This window comes from Aegilops tauschii, chromosome 3 (assembly GCF_002575655.3).
Source record: "Aegilops tauschii subsp. strangulata cultivar AL8/78 chromosome 3, Aet v6.0, whole genome shotgun sequence".
Taxonomy (NCBI): domain Eukaryota; kingdom Viridiplantae; phylum Streptophyta; class Magnoliopsida; order Poales; family Poaceae; genus Aegilops; species Aegilops tauschii.
The window spans coordinates 213,380,276-213,403,544 of record NC_053037.3 but is presented as its reverse complement, the minus strand read 5'-3'; the positions used below and the strand labels follow the sequence as shown (position 1 = coordinate 213,403,544).

Below are 23,269 nucleotides of genomic sequence, written 5' to 3'. Positions count from 1 at the left end.
GTATGCGCTTGTACTGAGCGTGTTTTAACAAAATCGACTACTCTTTTTTTCAGTATGGTTTTCCTCATAATTTCCAAGGCTTTACATTATCATTGTCCTCGAACTTGCATGGTTTATAACGTTGAGCTGATTGATATTTTCTCAAAAATAAATTTTTTTTGTTTTTTTAACTCAACATTTTTTTGCAATGATGTTCTGGACTTCTCTCATTGTACGACTTGAAATTTTTACCATTTGAATTTTTTTGAGGTTTGTTTTTGTTTGAGCTTTTTTTCCCAAACTTATATACGTCATGTTGAACTTACAACCTTTTAAATTGTGAACTTGTTGTGTTTTTACAATGCCAAAGCTAGCAAATAGTATGAGATTCACCCAACAAAGGGGCTAATTACATAGAGCAGCTGCAGTAATACAACGGTAATTGGTTACCATCACATACACATGAACTGATGACAAGGTAATGTACAAGTTCATGTACAGTAACACTACAAGTTCGCAAAGAAACCTGAAATATCCTCACATATTAGTTTTTCTGTAAACAAAAGAAAAACATTAGACATATGCTCAACTAGTTAATTTAAATTGTGCTGAAGGCACACAATAAAGAATTGTCATCCTGTACATCTTGGCGTAATCAAATAGGCTGCAGAATTTTCCAAACGAACTTCCACATGTTTTTGTGAATTGAACCTTATTAATTTTTTACATAGAGTAAACTGCAGTAGCATTTTTTGTACGGATGCGATCTGCTATAGAGAGAAATGGCAACCAAAATTACTGTCACTGCAATCCTCTTTATCCACGCATTTTTTTCCTAGCAAAACTTTTATGGTGATGTTAGGAGAAGCAGCAAGAACAAGAGAACTGATGGGCGACCAGGAGGAGGCGTGCTTGGAGCGTAGGGTCGTACTGATACACTCGGCATCAGGGAATTTCCCGCTTGCGCAAGATCAAACTGCACCAGTTCGTGATGCAAAGACCGACTGCCTGGCTTGTCGGCGTGGTACAAAATTTAGGGCTCCTAGAAGCAGCAACATCAACACATGCATAGTGGGTAAACAGAACATGCAAAGTAGCAAGCAATCAGGCAAGCTCCGCACCTTCCCCGATCTAGAAAATCCTGAAAATAACCAAAATGGCCAAAGCTTAGAAGCATTTTACTTCATTGAAATCTTAACACTTAATGAGCTAAAGATGAAAAAACTATCGATTATTACAATATCAGCGGAAGTTCTCTGTTAGAGACTAAAAGAGATGGACCAAAAGAAATTTAGATCATAACCGAAATGCATTTACTGGGTTTTTTTGTAGGGTGGACTTATGTTCCTTTCTACGTAGCATTAAACTATTGAAAGTTTGAAATCTGAACTTTTGTTCTTAAGTACCAATACTACATAACACATAAATCCAATTTGTTTATGTGTACCAATAATTTTGTTCTTCAAGTTTCTGCGCTTTTTTTTTGCTATAACGACTATAATCATTTCTGTACCCCTGCCAATGATATTTTTGAACTTCAATTATAAATAAAGAACACACACTATAATTTAGATTGTCAGTCCACATAGGGGTCTTCTTCGGGGTAGCCTGGTTGCGGAAATAGCAACAGCAACCATGGAGGGCTTAGACTGGACTAGGCCGTACTGCAGCAGCCAGCTCCACGGAAAAAAGACCGTGCTCTCCATCTAGACAAATACATCCAAGAGAAGACAAGAGAAACATCAGCACATAGACTCACTGCTTTGGCAAAATGGCAAATACGTACTACATCTGCAGAATTTGTAAAAATCTGGTGTTCCTTTTACCTCCTTGTCGCTCTTCTTATCTCAAGAGGAGGACGCGGCCTTGGTGAATCATACGAGGAAGACGTAAGCAGGCATCGCTGCCAACAATACTTGGCGCACCGGAGAACCTGCACTGGAGGTGCATTTAAGCATCAAAAGGCAAAGTGACTACGCGAGGGACAAAATAGAAAGAGTGTGTATGTAAAGATTATAAGAAACATGTGCATTTAAGCATCTTCGCAAAAGCTTAGTACAAATAAAGCATAGGAGCAGGAAGAGAGAGATGGATACCTTCTCGCAGGCGTACGCGTACTTGACCTTGAGGCACAAACTGGGGTTCAGCCTAGCTGCTGCATCCTCGTGCTGGTGCCGTTGAGCAGGTATGGAACTTCGGCGATGTACAGGAGCTCATCGCTACAGCAGGATATCAAGCCTGGGAGGGCACGAACAGCTTCAGGGAGAGGAAGGAGTGTGGCAGGGGTCACGGCGCGCAGGAGGCCGGTGACGGAGCACGCAGTGACACAAATGGGTGTGGCTGCAACACACGCAGTGACGCAGGTGTCCGAACTGATGGCCGCGACAAAAATCGGATGCCCTGAAGCCATGGGGTTGGACTGATGGACGCGACGAACTCCGCCACCATGGGCTGCCGTAGGCCGCAGTGGCTCTAGTGGAGGAACTACACGATACACAATTTTTTCCATCATGCAAAGTAAACATTTGGACTTAAATAGTCCAATTAGAAGTACTAAATACAACCAACCCTCTGAACTTTAAGTTTGTAAACAATGTGTGTACTGGCAATGAACTAATGAACTATAGACAGTCGGGGGTTAGAAAAATAAACTACCTAAATTCCTCAACCAGAACTGTAGATATTAGCACATTTGAACTTATAGTAATTCATTAAATCAGTGAACCCGAGTTTTTGAAATCTTTTCTGCAAAAACTATGTACATTGCAAGTGCTCGTCAGATTTTCTTGAACTGACCGTATGATAGTATTTGAGCTTTTTCCAGAATATTTATTCTGTTATCAGAAGCTATATAATCCATTTGGGATTGTATAAAGAAACATACAGTGGCATACTAGGGATCTCCAGATTGCTTACAGCCTTACTGACAAAACGATGTCAATAATTTTGTAAATGCATTTCCAGCAAGAACAGTTTATTAGCTCAAGGTTATGTCTTGATCAAAATGCAATAACGAACACTTGGGGATTAGAAGGCAAAAGGAAAAGAGAGGAGAGGCTCTCTCACAATGTTCCTGATGTCAAAGCAGTGTTCCTCCCGCAGATGGATGCAGATGAAGGGCTTTTTCGACCTTGATGTACTCCCATAGTTCACCATCTTCTGAAAAACAAAATTACCAGTTTTAGCAAAACAAAAAGAAATTGTAGACCACAAGAATTAGCAAAATGAACCACCAGTTTGTGCTAACCACAGAACTGCAGGAATTAACGAAATTGAACTTTTGTTTCTAATGGATTTTCATCGGCAACGCGAGACTGGCGGCATGTATATCACATCGTAACAGGGGTGTCAAGGGCTTAGTTGAACTTTTTACAGAGATCTAAACTTAGTTGAACTCATTTTAGCACAAAGTTCGTCAACACACACGCACACACAAGGATATGAGATCTGCACGAACAAGCACTTATGAACGAGCACCAAACATGTTGGTGTACTTGTGAACGGAAGCTCTGTATTTCCATGATGAGGGCGCGGCCACACTGGGGCACGCGAGGCAAATGTTTGTGCTATAATTCAACAATAGAGAATATAGATAAGCAAACACCTATTTTTATGGAGAATATACCATTTTTGACGGCCTTCATGTGACCAGCGGTGCCGGAGGTGATCTCATGTCTCCTGCTGCTGCAGGTTGACGAGGAACAGGCGTGACAGTGAAAACAAAACCAGTGAACAGAGTGGGAGTAAGCGGTGGTCGAGCGACAGATGGAGCCCCACAACTCATGCATCCGCGTCCACCGCCGCCAGCCCAGCCGAACTCCATGAGGTCCACCTGCGCCACATCGCCATCATCGTACTCCATCAAGATCTCCATGTACATTGCGTTCCACACCTCAACATGGAAGCCCACCTTCAGCCAGGAACTCGCTTGGGAACCAACTGGTCGATCGTAGACCACACTCGTCCTTGTGGGACTGCCACAAGCGTCGAGGTCGAACTGTTGCACAAAAGAAAATCAGGAACTCATGGGATGCAGGGTCGAAATGTTGCACAAAATTATATGGTTTCTCTTTTTGCTCAGACATTCCCACAAACGTACCAAGTGCACAGGTTGAACTGATCTCGTGCACGGCACGAACTTGCTCGAGGGTAGGCTGGGAGCTACGAGTGGAGCAGCACATTTTTTTTAGATAAGGAGGAAAAACCCCGGCCTCTGCATCTGGACGATGCATACACAACCATCTTATTAATTATTAACACAAGACCTTACAAAGTCATACAACAGTAAGACCAAAGCCACCATCTAAGCAACATCTGTCGCTACTCCTATCCAGTTGATGAAGGGGCACTGATAGTCTAGGCCTAATACCAAACAGACCTTGCAGCCAAACCTAACATCTAAGACCTGAGGTCCCAACCAGGACGCCTGCCGGGTATGGGCACCCACCAGTCCGGCGTGCTCCTCAACCAGGACGCCTGCCGGGTATGAGGTCGCCGCAGCACATGGAGGTGAATTTCGACTCGGAGCCTACATAAAAAGAGGAAGGGGAAAGGCCAGACCTCACCATTGCGTCGTTGAATGACCTCTGTGTCACCGGTGAACGGACTGTGTTGCCGGCGGTGAACGGCCTGGGCGCCGCGGTGGCGCGAGGGTGGCAAGGGTGAGGCTGGTTCTTTTTCAAACTGGTCGTGGTTTGTTTTTTTAACTTATCTAGTTTTAAGATATGAACTTCCTGGCACAATTCTTTTTCGTCCATACAAGTTTACTAACCAAAATGACTGCAATACAGGGAGGAACGAAATTATATACCAGGAGAAGTACACGCTCACGGAGCTCCTTCAAATAGGTGGCACTGACGGGGTGTTAGAGGATGGTCGTGAGCCTGCAAATCCAGTGAGGGAACTGAAACCAGCAGCAGTAGAGTACTTTGTCAAACCAGGATTGCGTATACAAGTTTGTTGAAATGGGGCAGTGAAGTCTCACTAGCAGTACTTCTCATGTAGTAATACATGGACTTGCTGTTAAATACACATGGACCTGATGTCTTTGCCACTTCTCTTGCGCTTCCTAACCGTCTTTCGCTTCGCTTCTCCATCGGCCATCAGACCCTGAAGGGAACATGTGATCATGCTTGTCAGATATATGTGCTTCAGGTGTAGAGCCATCCATGTCTCAATACAACTGATGTCCAGAGCTACAAAAAATCAGAATGCGCAATGGACTTCACTGCCCTATCTAAGATTTTTGTTGCATTATCTCTTCTCGATCTTACTATCAGTTCTACACCTAAAGATAAGTCACGCAACTCCAAGCTTGCTTTCGCAACATTGGATTAGACACGTATGTTTTTAGTGCTGATTAATTACCTGATGATTGAGCAGCTGATGGTTGGGGCTTTGCTTTCTTTTTCTGCACGATAGTGGGTTTGGGCCCTGCAGAAGGACTATCAAAATGTTAATGCTGCCCAACAATAGCCAGAGCCTCCACGTCATCGTCGTCGCCGCCGGGACACCTCGTGAGAGCCCCTCCACTTCCTAACTCTTCCCTTTGGCAAGAAACTCTTATTTGTAGTAGTCAACTTGTCCGGATGTTTTGGGTTTCTTTTTAGCAATCTAAAAAACAGATTGTTTGCTGAAACTTTTGCTGCTAATCTGTTTCAGTTAGGAATCCAAACTGTTGTACGATTATAGACATCAGTAGAAGTTGCTGAATCAAATCAGTAGGTGTTCAACAGGCACGACATTATGCTAAAAGGTTGTTTGAAGCTAGTTTGTTAGGGTGAAAATCATTTCATAAGTGTAAAATCCACACTGAACCTTGATATGGAAATTATTTGGTTTTGATGCCACTGTGCTTCAATTCAGATGATTCAGTTCAAACAATAGTATTTCGACGAAAAACAGAGTACTCGTACTGATCCATTTGTGTGTTTGTACTGAGCTATTTTCACATATTGGACTTTACTCTGTTTTTTGGATATGGTTTTCCTCGGAGGTGGCGTTGAACGGCCTGTGGTGGTGGCTGTGATCGGCCGGGGCGCTCCTAAAGACATGACAACATAAAAAAATCTTAGTGTTACAAGAGATAATACAAGCAAAGATGCATTCCAGTCATACGAGCAAATGAATAGAAATTCAGCCATACAAGCCTAATGAGTTATTGTTGTTTGTATGGCCCAAAAAGAAATGAATAATCACATGTAATTTCCAGAAAGGGAAGAACATTTTGAACTCTTTCGCAAGTATATGTGATAAACAGATACAATGTATCCATTGAACTGATATTTTTTTTCGCAATGAACTTTTGTGATATAGGTACTAGAATTTGTACCAATAGTTTATATATACCATGTCAAAAGCAAACAACATGCATATACATTGATCTGCTAGTCCGCATCAACAAGCACGACACCAGCATACAACAATAACCAGTCATGGCGCCTTGACCCAGACTCCTTCGACCTATGATCCGATGTCGTTGGTTCGTTGTCCTTGCATCAGTGGCAATGCTCCTGAACTTGGCTTAGACTGGTAGTAGAACTTACCGGCCCTCCACACTTGCACTGAAGACATTTAAACAAACACAAAATGACCCTCCTAGCATTTATTCTGTGAACTTTTCTCAAGGTACACATGTTTCCCTAAATTTGCAAGTTGATTTTCCTCTTTCTTTTATCAGATAACTTACACATATAGATCTTCTTTACATAATTATATAGACGGCACCACACGTGTGTACTGGTTTATTTGAACATCCCATAAGTATAAAATTCGTATAATTAGAATAAAAGTGCTTTTTAGGAGTACTTAGGGAGTGAATACAAGCTTATTTAGAACATGCTATCAAGAATTCAGCGAGATAAATGGATGTTCTTCAAGAGAATTCAGGGGAGAGAGCGAGGGGAAACCTTGGCGGCAACGATATGAGGTTGTGGCGACTAATACGACAGTGGGCTTGACCTCATCAAAGCATAGGAACTACGCCAACGAACTTACCACGACCATGTCGGCACAGGCGATGAGACATTGGCAGGGAGATGTAGGCCTTAGCAGCTTGAGACGTCTGGACCTGCAAAAAAATGGTGAATGAACTGCTAACCTAGGCACATGAACGCATTGGTTTACCAGTTAATACATCTGTCTCATTATTCAGTTTTACCAGTTAATTCAAACAAACCAGAAGTGAAGCTTAGTTGCGAGCACTTGAATACGAGGAAGTCCAACTCTGCTGCAATCATAAGGTCCACTAGAGCTTCAGAAAAATGTAATCATCCAAGAGTTCTAGTATAGAGCATGTATAACACTGAATTTGTTTCTTCGAACTTACCAGTTTTCAGGGTCAGAACTTATTTCTGCACTTTGCTTGTCCTAATGAGGGCTTGCAGATGTCAGCTTGGAAAACATACCCTCCTTTTAGCATTCCCTTCATTGTTTATGGAAGAACGCCAAAAGTGATTGTATGTTAAGTCACATCATAACAACCATAGAACGATCGAGTGACAGGATGAATAAGTACAGAGATCAAGACAGAGATCAACTTTTGTAGTTATAACCGAACTAGTGAGCGTACAATAAATCCTTGCTGATGATGTATTTTTCAAACCCTCCCAATGCTCATTTTTGGATCATTTTTTCCTGAACTCCCAGATTCCAGAACTACCATGTGTTCTGGGTTTTTTATGAACTTTTTGTTATATCTTATTAACCAATATATACAATACGCACATGTACTAGACAATAATTTACATCTGTACTGTCTAGAACAACGAATTAACCAAAAGAAAACTAATTTATGAAGGAAGCAGTTCTTGAACTTTGGTTTGAGCTTTATTTGTTGAGATTTTCAAACTCCTGCAGTGGTTATACCTGCAGTTGTGGGACACACTTTCCATTCAGTTGAGAGCGTCTGATATTTTTGCAGAATATGCTACATGAAAAGGGTAAGGGGGAAGGCCAGACTTCGTCGTTGCGTCGTTGAACAACCTCGGGTATCGGCAGTGAACGTACTATGGTGCCGGCGGTGAACGGCCTGAGCGCTATGGTGGCGTGAGGGTGGCCAGGGACATACCAGGGATGGTAGGACGTTGGCAAGGTTGAGCGAGGTGGCGAGGCGGCAGTGCGGGATGGAGGGAGGACGCTGGAGTTGAGGAGTAGGAATTGTTCAACAATACTATTGATCTAATTTTGCATGTGCACAGTACCATCAACGTTGAACTTGATGAGTTCTGGTTTTTGAACCTTCCCATTAGTTATACATGTACTGAGCAGTACATGCTTCTCTTGTTGAGCAGATGACCTACAGAAACAAAAACACTCTTGAGTGCACACACAAAATCATGATAAAAATAGTGGCAGCAAGAAGCAATCAGAAGTGAATATGCAGTAGTACTATAATCGAATATTAGTCAGAATTGAAGTTCAGATAACTATGGCACACACATCATACAATATTTTTGAACTTACATAATCCTGAAACAGGAACTTCACTTTTTTAAAATTTGCAATTCTGAATGCACTAGCGATGTAATTGATTTTTTTAGACCATAGTAATTGAACTTCAAGCACATTTCTTTATAAAACATTTTTTAACCAAAGTGAACTCTTTAATTTGGGGTGAACCTCCCCTGTATATGTACATGTACTTTTTTTTGCACCTCAACCATTGACATGTAAAAATGATTTTATTTACAAAAGTGTTGTATATAAGCTTCACAAATCATATGAATCTTTATAGCCAAATGGATCATACAAGATATTAACCAAAAGTCACACACATTAAGAAATGGCAAGTACCTAAGTTAGTAATTGAACATAAAGGGCTGACCTTGTGAACAAACTGTCATTCATCTTTTTGGCTCACTTCTTTGTCCCTGCCTCAAGAGAAAGCTGATTTTACATTAGCTACAAACGAACATGAACACATCAAAACTAGTAGGCGAGTGCACTGAGGCATTTTAGCAAACACATGGCGTGCACTCAAAAAAACCTTATGTAGTGAAGAACAAAGAGGAGGGACGGTGGGCAGGGACGTGTGCACCAGCTTGGGCAGGGGACGCATACGGGAGCCCAAGGTGCGGGCGGAAGGTGGCTCGACACAGTCGGCCTGGGAGCTGCGACGGTGAACGGCCTGGGGCGGCCGGGTTGGACTGCTGGTCGCAGCGGCGGCGAACCCAACGCCCTGGCCATACCGGGATGAGAGGCAACTAGAAGGAGGTGGAATGGCGTGTCCACGCTGGAGAGATTGAACGGCGTGTGGTTGGAGCGTTGAACTGCCTGTACACGGTGGTAGAGCGGTAGCAGCGCATGAATATGGTGCGGGGCAACAGCCGTGGCGCCGGTTGTGTTGCAGGGCGGTGCCGGGATCTGGGAAGGAGGCGGCGTCCGGAGGGTCGGGGAAAGGAGGCGGCCTCCGGCGCGCGGGAGAGGGAGGTGGCCGGCGCGGGGGAAGGAGGAGGGTGGCGCACGGTGGAGAGAGGCGTTCGGCGCGAGGGGCAGGGAGGTAGCCAGCGCGGGGAAGGAGAGGGGCGGCGCGCGGTGGAGGGAGGTGGCCGGCGCGGGGGAAGGAGGAGGGTGGCGCACGGTGGAGAGAGGCGTTCGGCGCGAGGGGCAGGGAGGTAGCCGGCGCGGGGAAGGAGAGGGGCGGCGCGCGGTGGAGGGATGCCGCCGGCGCGGTGGAAGGAGGCGGCGATGGTGGTCACAGTGGAGGGCCGTGGGCGCGGGCGGCGATGGTGGTCTATTCTGCGAACACCCTTAAGAGTCTGCTAACAACATGCTTATTCTGCTAACACGAGACGCCAAACAGACAGTAACAAAAACAGCCCACCCCACCCACCAACGGGCACAACCCACCCACCCCCACCCGCACCGGCGGTCAAATCCATCGGCCCAGTACCTACGAGCTTCTCCCCGATCCCCCACCGCCTCCCACCGCGCTCCTCGCCCACCACCACGGCCACCACCTCCCACCGCGCCGGCCACCGCCCGACCACCATCTTCCACAACGCCGGCCACCGCGCCACCGACCACCACCACGGCCGATCTGCCACGTCCGCCCTTCCCAAACCACGGCCGCGCCGCCCCTCCCCAGGATGCCGTCGTGCCCCTGGCCGACACTCCGCCGCTGGCCATCGGGCCTGCCGGATCGCCACGCCGCCCCACCTCCCTCCCAGCTCTGGCTACCAACCCCGACCCCCGGCGACCTCCTTCTGTGCCGCGACGGCTGGATCCACCCTCCCCCTCCCCGGCAGCCACGGCTCGCCCGCTAGCTCACGGAGGCCTCCCCACCGTGGCCCGCCCCACGCTGTCGTGGCAACCTACCCTTGCCGGCTCCTCCCATGGCGGTCGCCCCGGCGTCATTGATGAGGAGGGCTGACGGCGACCTCCCTCGATCTCGTCTCCCGTCGTTGTCGCGGCGACGGATCTGTCGTTGTGGGCGCCGGCAACTGTCGCAGCAGTGAGCCCCTTCTGCCCCCTCACCCATTCTCCTCCGCTACGGATCACAAATCAGTAGCCTTCGGGCAGGACGACGACGTTGACGCCTCCTGTGAGAACATCAACTATGTCACCCCATTACTCTCCAATCATCACCTGGTTCATCTGTGATTTGGCAGGGACAAGTTAAGGGATGACAGGCGTGTGTGCAATCAGTTGGAACAATGCATATGCATCAATGAGCCATCAATCTTCAGCAACGGATTGGATGCTCATTGTGGATATGTAGCCAGTCCTCGTGTTGTTCTTCTTCGTGCAAAATTCACCAACAATGAAGTGCAGGTTACTCCTCGAGGCAGGTCATTTCCATCCTCGGTGCAGTTAACTGGCGTGCAATTTTGTTAGTGAGGGGAAGCGGTTCTGCAACTTGCATGCGCCATTTCACCGGAAGGAGTCCACTTCTCGGACAAGCAGCAGGAATTTTTCCCGGAAACATGACACAGCGGTACAGCTGGATCCCATGGAGGTTCAGATTCTTATTTCAGCGTTCATATTTGCAGTGCATTGCTTGTTTGTCGAACAAAAAAATGGCTATTCATTCTGGCGCTTTTCTCTTGCATTCAAAAACTTGTTATGGCTTAAGGAGTGCAGTTAATTGTTGGGTGTTGTACTCTTGACTTTGTTGTGTAGTGCAGTTCATTTGTAGGCATAGGCGAACAACAAAAATGACAACTAAAACAACAGGAAAAACACACAGAAAAGACATGCAGTCCGCTCGTCTAGTCCTTGTGGTTCATTGCTAGCAAAAATCTTTTATATTGTGTTTGTTGCGGTTCACTTGTACCTCGCGTGGGTATATTGAAAAATGTTTTTATCAGTTTTGGTGGGCCTGGAGGTTCACTCCATAAAATAATGCAGCTCGCTTTGTAATATTTTCTATAGCAACAACGGTGCACAATGATGCAGTGCGGCTGGTACCGACATGCGGTTCAATGTGATGTTTTTAAAATTCATTCTGATGTGTTGCTGGAGTTTTGTATGAAGTGCAAATTACCCCTCTATATGTATGAAGTGCAAATTGTTTCGTTTGTCTCAAAATCCAGTCGACTACATCAACACCTGCAGTGCGATTGGTCCTCGGATGTGTGATACGTCTTCAATGTATCTATAATTTTTTATTGTTCCATGCTATATTATATTCTGTTTTGGATGTTTAATGGGTTTTATTATAGATTTTTATATTATATTGGGACTAACCTATTAACCGGAGGCCCAGCCTAGAATTGCTGTTTTTTTGCCTATTTTAGAGTTTCGCAGAAAAAGAATATCAAACGGAGTCCAAACGAAATGAAACCTCCGGAAACGTGATTTTCGAAACGAACGTGATCCAGAGGACTTGGACCCTACGTCAAGACATCAACCAGGAAGGCACGAGGTAGGGGGCGCGTCCTCCACCCTCGTGGGCCCCACGTTGCTCCACCGACATACTTCTTCCTTCTATATATACCTACGTACCCCCAAACTACCAGATACGGAGCCAAAAACCTAATTCCACCGCCGCAACCTTCTGTACCTGTGAGATCCTATCTTGGGGCCTTTTCCGGCGCTCCGCCGGAGGGGGCATCGATCATGGAGGGCTTCTACATCAACACCATAGCCTCTCCGATGATGTGTGAGTAGTTTACCTCAGACCTTCGGGTCCATAGTTATTAGCTAGATGGCTTCTTCTCTCTCTTTGGTTCTCAATACAAAGTTCTCCACGATTCTCGTGGAGATCTATTCCATTTAATCTTCTTTTGCGGTGTGTTTGTTGAGACCGATGAATTATGGGTTTATGATCAAGTTTATCTATGAACAATATTTGAATCTTCTCTGAATTCTTTTATGTATGATTGGTTATCTTTGCAAGTCTATTCGAATTATCAGTTTATTTTGGCCTACTAGATTGATCTTTCTTGCAATGGGAGAAGTGCTTAGTTTTGGGTTCAATCTTGCGGTGTCCTTTCCCAGTGACAGCAGGGGCAGCAAGGCACGTATTGTATTGTTGTCATCGAGGATAACAAGATGGGGTTTATATCATATTGCATGAGTTTATCCCTCTACATCATGTCATCTTACTTAAAGCATTACTCTATTCTTTTGAACTTAATACTCTAGATGCATGCTAGATAGCGGTCGATGTGTGAAGTAATAGTAGTAGATGCAGGCAGGAGTCGGTCTACTTGTCACGGACGTGATGCCTATATACATGATCATACCTAGATATTCTCATAACTATGCTCAATTCTATCAATTGCTCAACAGTAATTTGTTTACCCACCGTAATACTTATGCTCTCGAGAGAAGCCACTAGTGAAACCTATGGTCGCCGGTCTATTTTTCATCATATTAATCTCCCGTCAACAAGCTATTTCTGGCGTCGTTTTTATTTTGCTTTATTTACTTTGCATCTTTATCATAAAAATACCAAAAATATTATTTTATCATATCTATCAGGTCTCACTTTCGTAAGTGACCGTGAAGGGATTGACAACCCCTTTATTGCGTTGGTTGTGAGGATTTTATTTGTTTGTGTAGGTGCGAGGGACTCGTGCGTGGCCTCCTACTGGATTAATACCTTGGTTCTCAAAAACTGAGGGAAATACTTACGCTGCTTTACTGCATCACCCTTTCCTCCTCAAGGGAAAACCAATGCAGTGCTCAAGAGGTAGCAAGAAGGATTTCTGGGTCGTTGCCGGGGAGTCTACGCAAAAGTCAATATACCAAATACCCATCACAAACCCTTATCTCCCGCATTACATTATTTGCCATTTGCCTCTCGTTTTCCTCTCCCCCACTTCACCCTTGCCGTTTTATTCGCCCTCTCTTTTCCGTTCGCCTCTTTTTCGCTTGCTTGTCGTTATGGCTAGTTCCCTATCTTCTGCGTTGTCTCCCGAAAATGAAGTTCTTAATTTTAAGCAAAGGGAAGGAGAAAATCTAAAAGACGCTTGGTATAGAATTTGCAATGCTCAAAATAGATCTACCAGGAAGCAATCTACTTCCGTTCTTCTTCGCAATTTTTATGTAGGCGCTACTCCTTGGTAAAGATATATCCTTGATACCATTACCGGAGGGAATTTCTTGGGTAGCCATACTTTTGATTCTTATAATGCTATGATAGATTTGTTTGGCTCACCACCTCTTTTTGTTAATGGAACTATGTTAACCTTGGCATGTAATGCAAAGACTTGAAATTATTGAAAATAAAGTTGCTACCGTAGAGTTAATTGAAAATTTGGATAAAAAGATCCACAACCAAATTACCCAATATGGATCTAAAGTAGGAGTCACTTTGAAAAATATTAAGGAGAAGGAACCCATAGTTAATGAAAGAATAAATCAGGATTCCACTAAAATCGATAAACTTGAGGGTATCATTACCAACTTGGGAACCACTTTTCTTCCGTAAAGAATACTCCAAGTCCTCCAACTAAAATTGCCAAGCTTATGTATGTTCCTAAAAATAAGGGTGAATCCTCTAGTAAGGAAACTGCGGATCTCAAATCTATAAGTATTCATCCCAATCTTTTTGCTATCAGTAAGGAACCATTTGCTACAAATGAATTTTTCGGTTTTGTGCCTAGAAGTTTGATAATTAATAAAAATAAAGAAACTCCTAAGGGTGATAGATGTCTCATTGAAGAATTGCCTACCAAAGATGGCAATACCTAGATCTATCCTTGCTATTATGACTAGCTAGGGGCGTTAAACGATAGCGCTTCTTGGGAGGCAACCCAATTTTATTTTTAGTTTTTTGCTTTTTGCTTCTGTTTAGGATATTTGATCTAGCCTCTGGTTAGATGTGTTTTTATGTTTTAGTTAGTGTTTGTGCCAAGTTTAACCTATAAGATCTTCTAGGATGATAGTTATTTGATCTTGCTGAAAATTCCAGAAACTTTCTATTCACGAAAATAATTGTTAAAAATCGCCAGAATGTGATACAATATTGATTCCAATTGCTGCTGATCAATAAACAAATTTTCTAGGTCTTCCTATTTTGGCAGAATTTTTGGAGTTCCAGAAGTTTGCATTAGTTACGGATTACTACAGAATGTTCTGTTTTTGACAGATTCTGTTTTTCGTGTGTTGTTTGCTTATTTTGATGAATCTATGGCTAGTAAAATAGTTTATAAACCATAAAGAAGTTGGAATACAGTAGGTTTAACACCAATATAAATAAAGAATGAGTTCATTACAGTACCTTGAAGTGGTGTTTTGTTTTCTTTCGCTAACGGAGCTCACGAGATTTTCTGCTGAGGTTTGTGTTGTGAAGTTTTCAAGTTTTGGGTGAAAGATTTGATGGATTATGGAACAAGGAGTGGCAAGAGCCTAAGCTTGGGGATGCCCATGGCACCCCAAGATAATCTAAGGACACCTAAAAGCCAAAGCTTGGGGATGCCCCGGAAGGCATCCCCTCTTTCGTCTACTTCCATCGGTAACTTTACTTGGAGCTATATTTTTATTCACCACATGATATGTGTTTTGCTTGGAGCGTCTTGTATTATTTGAGTCTTTATTTGTTTGTTTGCCACAATCATCCTTGCTGTACACACCTTTTGACAGAGTCACACTTGATTCGGAATTTGTTAGAATTCTCTATGTGCTTCACTTATATCTTTTGAGCTATATAGTTTTTGCTCTAGTGCTTCACTTATATCTTTTAGAGCACGGTGGTGGATTTATTTTATAGAAACTATTGATCTCTCATGCTTCACTTATATTATTTTGAGAGTCTTAAAATAGCATGGCAATTTGCTTTAATTATAATATCATGAGAAATTTGATGCTTGATAATTGTTTTGAGATAAAAGGTGGTAATATCATAGTTGTGCTAGTTGAGTAATTGTGGAACTGAAAAATACTTGTGTTGGAGTTTGTGATTCCCGTAGCATGCACATATGGTGAACCGTTATGTAATGAAGTCGGAGCATGATGTATTTATTGATTGTCATCCTTTGTGTGGCGGTCGGGATCGCGCGATGGTTAACTCCTACCAACCCTTCCCCTAGGAGCATGCGTAGTAGTACTTTGCTTCGAGGGCTAATAAATTTTTGCAATAAGTATATGAGTTTTTTATGACTAATGTGAGTCCATGGATTATACGCACACTTACCTTTCCGCAATTTTCTAGCCTCTTCGGTACCGTGCATTGCCCTTTCTCACCTTGAGAGTTGGTGCAAACTTCGCCGATGCATCCAAACCCCGTGATATGATATGCTCTATCACACATAAACCTCCTTATATCTTCCTCAAAACAGCCACCATACCTACCTATTATGGCATTTCCATAGCCATTCCGAGATATATTGCCATGCAACTTTTCATCGTTTCGTTTGTCATGACACGCTCCATCATTGTCATATTGCTTTGCACGATCATGTAGTTGACATTGTATTTGTGGCAAAGCCACCATTCATAATTCTTTCATACATGTCGTTCTTGATTCATCGCATATCCCGGTACACCGCCGGAGGCATCCACATAGAGTCATATTTTGTTCTAATTATTGAGTTGTAATTCATGAGTTGTAAGTAAATAAAAGTGTGATGATCATCATTATTAGAGCATTTGTCCCAAGTGAGAAAAGGATGATGGAGACTATGATTCCCCCACAAGTCGGGATGAGACTCCGGACTAAAAAAAGAGGCCAAAAAAAGAGAGAAAAGGCCAAATAAAAAAAGAGAGAAAAAGAGAGAAGGGACAATGTTACTATCCTTTTACCACACTTGTGCTTCAAAGTAGCACCGTGATCTTCATGATAGAAAGTCTCTCATTTTGTCGCTTTCATATACTAGTGGGAAATTTCATTATAGAACTTGGCTTGTATATTCCAATGATGGGCTTCCTCAAATGCCCGAGGTCTTCGTGAGCAAGCAAGTAGGATGCACACCCACTTAGTTTCTTTTGTTTGAGCTTTCATACACTTATAGCTCTAAGTGCATCCGTTGCATGGCAATCCCTACTCCTTGCATTAACATCAATTGATGGGCATCTCCATAGCCCGTTGATTAGCCTCGTTGATGCGAGACTTTCTCCTTTTTTTTGTCTTCCCACATAACCCCTACCATTATACCTTATTCCACCATAGTGCTATATCCATGGCTTGCGCTCATGTATTGCGTAAAAGTCGAAAAGGCTGAAGCGCGTTAAAAAGTATGAACCAATTGCTTGGCTAAAACCGAGGTTGTACATGATATAAATATTTTGTGTGGGGAAGATGGAGCATAGCCAGACTATATGATTTTGTAGGGATAACTTGCTTTGGCTATGTTATTTTGATAAGACATAATTGCTTGGTTAGCATGCTTGAAGTATTATTGTTTTTATGTCAACATTAAACTTTTATCTTGAATCATATCGAATCTGAACATTCATGCCACAATAAGAAGAATTACATTGAAATTATGCTAAGTAGCATTCCACATCAAAAGTTCTGTTTTTATCATTTACCTACTCGAGGACGAGCAGGAATTAAGCTTGGGGATGATTGATACGTCTCCAACGTATCTATAATTTTTTATTGTTCCATGCTATATTATATTCTGTTTTGGATGTTTAATGGGCTTTATTATACACTTTTATATTATTTTGGGACTAACCTATTAACCGGAGGCCCAGCCCAGAATTGATGTTTTTTGCCTATTTCAGAGTTTCGCAGAAAAAGAATATCAAACGGAGTCCAAATGGAATGAAACCTTCGGGAACGTGATTTTCGAACGAACGTGATCAAGAGGACTTGGACCCTACGTCAAGACATCAACTAGGAAGGCACGAGGTAGGGGGGCACGCCTACCCCCCTGGGCGCGCCCTCCACCCTCGTGGGCCCCACGTTGCTCCACCGACGTACTTCTTCCTCCTATATATACCTACGTACCCCCAAACTACCAGATACGGACCCAAAAACCTAATTCCACCGCCGCAACCTTCTGTACCCGTGAGATCCCATCTTGGGGCCTTTTCCGGCGCTCCGCCGGAGGGGGCATCGATCACGGAGAGCTTCTACATCAACACCATAGCCTCTCGGATGATGTGCGAGTAGTTTACCTTAGACCTTCGGGTCCATAGTTATTAGCTAGATGGCTTCTTCTCTCACTTTGGTTCTCAATACAAAGTTCTTTACAATTCTCGTGGAGATCTATTCCATGTAATCTTCTTTTGCGGTGTGTTTGTTGAGACCGATGAATTGTGGGTTTATGATCAAGTTTATCTATGAACAATATTTGAATCTTCTCTAAATTCTTTTATGTATGATTGGTTATCTTTGCAAGTCTATTCGAATTATCAGTTTGGTTTGGCCTAGTAGATTGATCTTTCTTGCAATGGGAGAAGTGCTTAGCTTTGGGTTCAATCTTGCGGTGTCCTTTCCCAGTGACAGCAGGGGCAGCAAGGCACGTATTGTATTTTTGCCATCGAGGATAACAAGATGGGGTTTATATCATATTGCATGAGTTTATCCCTCTACATCATGTCATCTTACTTAAAGCGTTACTCTGTTCTTTTGAACTTAATACTCTAGATGCATGCTGGATAGCGGTCGATGTGTGGAGTAATAGTAGTAGATGCAGGCAGGAGTCGGTCTACTTGTCACGGACGTGATGCCTATATACATGATCATACCTAGATATTCTCATAACTATGCTCAATTCTATCAATTGCTCAACAGTAATTTGTTTACCCACCGTAATACTTATGCTCTCGAGAGAAGCCACTAGTGAAACCTATGGCCGCCGGTCTATTTTCCATCATATTAATCTCCCGTCAACAAGCTATTTCTGGCGCCGTTTTTATTTTGCTTTCTTTACTTTGCATCTTTATCATAAAAATACCAAAAATATTATCTTATCATATCTATCAGGTCTCACTTTCGTAAGTGACCGTGAAGGGATTGACAACCCCTTTATTGCGTTGGTTGCGAGGATTTTATTTGTTTGTGTAGGTGCGAGGGACTCGTGCGTGGCCTCCTACTGGATTGATACCTTGGTTCTCAAAAACTGAGGGAAATACTTACACTGCTTTACTGCATCACCCTTTCCTCTTAAAGGGAAAACCAACGCAGTGCTCAAGAGGTAGCAATGTGGTTCACTTTTGAGAGTGATGCTGTTCACTTGCGCACAACTTGGAATTGCCAAAAAATTAGCGAAACAACAAAATAGTAATGCGGTTCACTACGATATATGTCGCGGTTCACTTGCCCCTGTCTCTGCGGTCCACTCTTGTTCATGAAAATTTAAAAAAAAAGACAACAAAAACTTGTCTGAGAAAAATTTACGTTCGACAAAAGAAATCATGAAGTCCACTTGACCGTCTGATGCAGTGCGGTTATCAGTCTCAAGCAGTGCGGTCGGTCGTATGATGTTGTTCATCCCGTAAGTGCAAAATAATTGTTACGGAAGCGAAGAAAAGTAATGTGGTTCACTTCTTGATAGTGTTGTGGTTCATTTACACCCGATGTGAAGTGCACTCTACTTTCCCGTCCTTAAAAAAATTACGTTTGAATAAAATAAACCATGCAGTTCTCTTACCCGTCTGATGCAGTGCAGTTTTTTGTCCGATGCAGTGCGGTTTTCAGTCGGATGAAGTACCCACGTCGATTTGGGTGTCGCGAAAAACAGAGTGTCTGCATTTCGGTAAATTTAAAACTGCTCTTAAACCGTAAAGAATTAGAGGAGTGTTCTACATGAAAAAGTTGCGTCTCGTCGATATCTTTCCAACGACATATCATTTGAATCATTTCGACCATCGGTTTGTAAAAGTTTCGCGAAAAACGGCCGCTGTCACTCGTCGTCTGCCGCACGATTTTCAAAATTAACTTAAAACTGTAAGGAATCTCAAAACCATTTCTACATATGAAAGTTGTGCCTTGTCCATAGCTTTCCAACGATGTATTACACACCTCGTTTCGGCAAACGGTTCAAAAACTAGAGCGAAAACAGTACCAAAAATTGCAAAAATTTCAAAAAAAAAAAACGTAATTCCGTGATTTATTAAATTTGAAACTGCTCTTAAACGGTAACGAATTAGAGAAAATAATAGATATGAAAAAGATGGGCCTCGACGATATCTTTCCAACGGCGTATCATTTGCTTTATTCCGATGAGCGGTTTAGAAAAAAACACGAAAATATGCTCGCTGCCACTCGTCATCCGCCGCACCATTTTTGAAACTGCTCTTAAACCGAGAGGAATCTCGAAAAGTGTTCAACATGGCGAAGTTGCGCCTAATCAATAACTTTTCAAAGGTATATTATACGCCTCGTTCCGATAAATGGTTAAAAAATTATAGCGAAAACAGTACCAGAAAAACACTGCATGCAGTTTTTTTGACACGAAGTTCACTCGCCTGAGTACTGCAGCACACTTGGTTCAAACAATGACGTGCACTTACGTTTAGCGTGCAGTGCGGAAGTGTTATCAGAATAGTTATTCTATTAATATTAGCAGAATAGACCGGCTATATATATACGTGATGATACTTAACTACTAGGTACAATGCATAAAATTGAAAATGAACAATACTAAAACTAATAATCCCTCCCGGGGCCAGTATTCCGGTAGCCCCTCGCCAGCAACTCCCTAGTGCGCGGCGTCTTCCCAGTGCAGAGGCAGTACTCCGACTCCTCCGCCTCGCAGCGCTTGACGTACCGATCTGCCTCTTGATGGCGGACGCGCGCGGCCGATCTTGCCATTTCGTTGGGCGCCCACCGGAGCTCCTCGTCGGTGGCACGCTGGAGCTTATAGGCCCACCTCCACGCAACAACGTGGCACCCAGCGCCTATGACCTTCCTCGCGAAGTACCCGTCTTCGTACACCTCCTCGGCACGACGACGCGCCCGCCCCTAAAGCTCCGGCGCCTCCTTTTTCCAGGCGGCATCACGGGCTTCACAGGCCGCCTGGTACCTGGCTTCCTCCTCTGCCATCTCCTTCTTGAATGCCACTTGCCTAGCTTTCTCAGCCGGCGACAACGACTTCCACAAACAAAGATTGTACTGGCCCCAAAACCAATCCAAAGTTGGTGGGTCCGGCGCAACCTCGTCAGGCGACGCATAGGGGTCCTCATCGCTGCTAATCGAGTGAGCGTCCTCGGGGGGCGGCGACTCCTCGTCGGCGCGTGGGCAGACCTGCGTCGCCATGGGAGAGATTTGAGAGAGAGAGAGGGCGAGCTAGGGGAGGATGTAGATGAGAATGCAGGCGGGAGGACGTGAGCAAGGTAGTATTTTTTGGCGGCCGGAATCTAGATCGACGGGGGCAGTACACACGCCGGTCGCCGGAATTTACGAGTACTGTACATTGAATTACACACAATTCCCGCAGCAAATCCGTGTGTGAGCATAATAGCTGACGGTTTCCAATACAGAACCGTGTCTGATTAATGATCCCCACCTATCACCTACCAAACCTCAAGCCGCGAGATAGAGTGCAAATCATGTGGGGGCCGGTTGTCTTGCCAGATATTTACATTTTCTTTTTGAACACCAGATATTTACATGGTCTGATGATTTTTAACTCGCACACAAGTACACAAAAATATGATTTTTCCAACCATTTTGGTTAGGCATTGCATGTAGATGTAGTTCAAATTTGAATTACGGTAATTAAATGGTCAGAAAATTGCTTAAATGTCTTTAAAAGGTCAAATGACCCCTGAAAATTTCCAAATTTTCAGATGACAGTTGTATTAGTGCACGTTAAACGTAGGAAAAAATTTGAATGCCGTAAGAGGAAGCTATCTCCCGTCCGTCAGCAAACATGCATTGTTCCCTCTCGGGACCACGAACCTTCTAGTGACTTGCTCCGGTTTGTGAGGGTGTGTGTCCAAACTTTCATCAAACAGGCCAATTTTTACCACATCATCTTGGTGGCATGACATTAAATCAAGCAAGGTTTCATGTTTTTCTGATCATTTTTATTTTTTTGGAATTAAAATGCCATGGCATGAACTCCATGCATGTGCCCATGCCTTGACACCAATATGTTTGAAAATTCCTTCTAATTTACTTCACATGGAATTAACTCGCACACAAGTACACAAAAATATGATTTTTCAAACCGTTTTGGTTAGGCGTTGTATGTAGATGTAGTTCAAATTTGAATTACGGTCATTAAATGGTTAGAAAATCACTTAAATGTCTTTAGAAGGTCAAATAACCCCTAAAATTTACCAAATTTACACATGACAGTTGCACGTTAAACGTAGGAAAAAATTTGAAGGTCGTAAGAGGAAGCTATCTCCCGTTCGTCATCAAACATGCATTATTCCCTCTCGGAACCACGAACCTTCTAGCGAGTTGCTCTGGTTTGTGAGGGGCGTGTGTCCAAACGTTCGTCAAACATGCCAATTTCTTTACCACATCATCTTGGTGGCATGACATTACATCAACCAAGGTTTCATGTGTTTCTGATCATTTTTCTATTTTTTTGAATTAAAATGACATGTCACTCCATGCATACGTATGCATGTGTCCATGTCGTGGGACCAATATGTTTGAAAATTCCTTCTAATTTACTGCACATGGAATTAACTCGCACACAAGTACACAAATATGACTTTTCAAACCGTTTTGGTTAGGCGTTGCATGTACATGTAGTTCAAATTTGAATTACGGTCATTAAATGGTTAGAAAATCACTTAAATGTCTTTAAAAGGTCAAATGACCCCTAGAATTTACCAAAATTTCACATTACAATTGTAGTAGTGCACGTTAGACGTAGAAAAAATTTGAAGGCCGTAAGAGGAAGCTATCACCCGTTCGTCATCAAACATGCATTGTTCTCTCTCAGAACCACGAACCTTCTAGCGAGTTGCTCCGGTTTGTGAGGGGTGTGTGTCCAAACTTTAGTCAAACATGCCAATTTCTTTACCACATCAGCTTGGTGGCATGACATTAAATCAAGCAAGGTTTCATGTTTTTCTGATAATTTTTAAATTTTTGGAATTAAAATGCCATGGCATGCACTCCATGCATGTGCCCATGCCTTGGCACCAATATGTTTGAAAATTCCTTCTAATTTACTGCCCATGGAATTAACTCGCACACAAGTACGCAAAAAATATGATTTTTCAAACCGTTATGGTTAGGTGTTGCATGTAGATGTAGTCCAAATTTGAATTACGGTCATTAAATGGTTAGAAAATCACTTAAATGTCTTTAAAAGGTCAAATGACCCCCGAATTTTACCAAATTTTCACATGACAGTTGTATTAGTGCACGTTAAACGTAGGAAAAAATTTGAAGGCCGTAAGAGGAAGCTATCTCCCGTTCGTCATCAAACATGCAATGTTCCCTCTCGGAACCACGAACCTTCTAGCGAGTTGCTCCGGTTTGTGAGGGGTGTGTGTCCAAACGTTTGTCAAACATGCCAATTTCTTTACCACATCATCTTGGTGGCATGACATTACATCAACCAAGGTTTCATGTGTTTCTGATCATTTTTCTATTTTTTGAATTAAAATGCCATGTCACTCCATGCATACGTATGCATGTGTCCATGTCGTGAGACCAATATGTTTGAAAATTCTTTCTAATTTACTGCACATGGAATTAACTCGCACACAAGTACACAGATATGATTTTTCAACCGTTTTGGTTAGGCGTTGCATGTAGATGTAGTTCAAATTTGAATTACGGTCATTAAATGGTTAGAAAATCACTTAAATGTCTTTAAAAGGTCAAATGACCCCTAGAATTTTCCAAAATTTCACATTACAGTTGTAGTAGTGCATGTTAGACGTAGAAAATTTTTGATGGTCGTAAGAGGAAGCTATCTCCCGTTCGTCATCAAACATGCATTGTTCCCTCTCGGAACTACGAACCTTCTAGCGA

General features: G+C 43.1%; 1 protein-coding gene and 1 long non-coding RNA gene across 50 annotated transcripts; one reads left to right on the top strand and one right to left on the bottom strand.

Moving 5' to 3' along the window:
* Window positions 1-559: 559 nt before the first annotated feature.
* LOC109777389 (uncharacterized) lies at window positions 560-9,731 on the bottom strand. 49 transcript variants are annotated; one of them, XM_073510321.1, is made up of 19 exons: window positions 8,966-9,725; window positions 8,804-8,880; window positions 8,218-8,275; window positions 8,048-8,116; window positions 7,307-7,402; window positions 7,139-7,207; window positions 6,888-7,048; window positions 5,945-6,022; window positions 5,347-5,423; window positions 5,018-5,088; window positions 4,790-4,882; window positions 4,079-4,140; window positions 3,890-3,976; window positions 3,605-3,811; window positions 3,046-3,138; window positions 2,076-2,463; window positions 1,806-1,912; window positions 1,542-1,685; window positions 560-1,120 (listed from the first exon to the last, which is right to left on the bottom strand). In XM_073510321.1, exons 2-5 carry the CDS (start codon window positions 8,824-8,826, stop codon window positions 7,319-7,321), a joined length of 234 nt encoding a protein of 77 aa, XP_073366422.1. In that variant the 5' UTR covers window positions 8,827-8,880; window positions 8,966-9,725; the 3' UTR covers window positions 560-1,120; window positions 1,542-1,685; window positions 1,806-1,912; window positions 2,076-2,463; window positions 3,046-3,138; window positions 3,605-3,811; window positions 3,890-3,976; window positions 4,079-4,140; window positions 4,790-4,882; window positions 5,018-5,088; window positions 5,347-5,423; window positions 5,945-6,022; window positions 6,888-7,048; window positions 7,139-7,207; window positions 7,307-7,318. The 49 variants fall into 49 exon arrangements, 37 of the variants coding, with proteins under 37 accessions (XP_073366422.1, XP_073366404.1, XP_073366405.1 ...); XR_012204762.1 differs by lacking the exon at window positions 8,048-8,116 and having other exon boundaries at window positions 1,540-1,685; window positions 4,964-5,088; window positions 5,347-5,412; window positions 8,181-8,275; window positions 8,966-9,232; XR_012204758.1 differs by lacking the exons at window positions 4,079-4,140; window positions 8,048-8,116 and having other exon boundaries at window positions 1,540-1,685; window positions 1,806-1,917; window positions 4,964-5,088; window positions 8,181-8,275; window positions 8,966-9,232.
* Window positions 9,732-9,759: 28 nt separating this feature from the next.
* Window positions 9,760-11,080, top strand: LOC120976637 (uncharacterized). The gene is made up of 2 exons (XR_012204766.1): window positions 9,760-10,432; window positions 10,590-11,080. It is a non-coding gene; the product is annotated as an uncharacterized lncRNA (long non-coding RNA).
* Window positions 11,081-23,269: the final 12,189 nt, after the last annotated feature.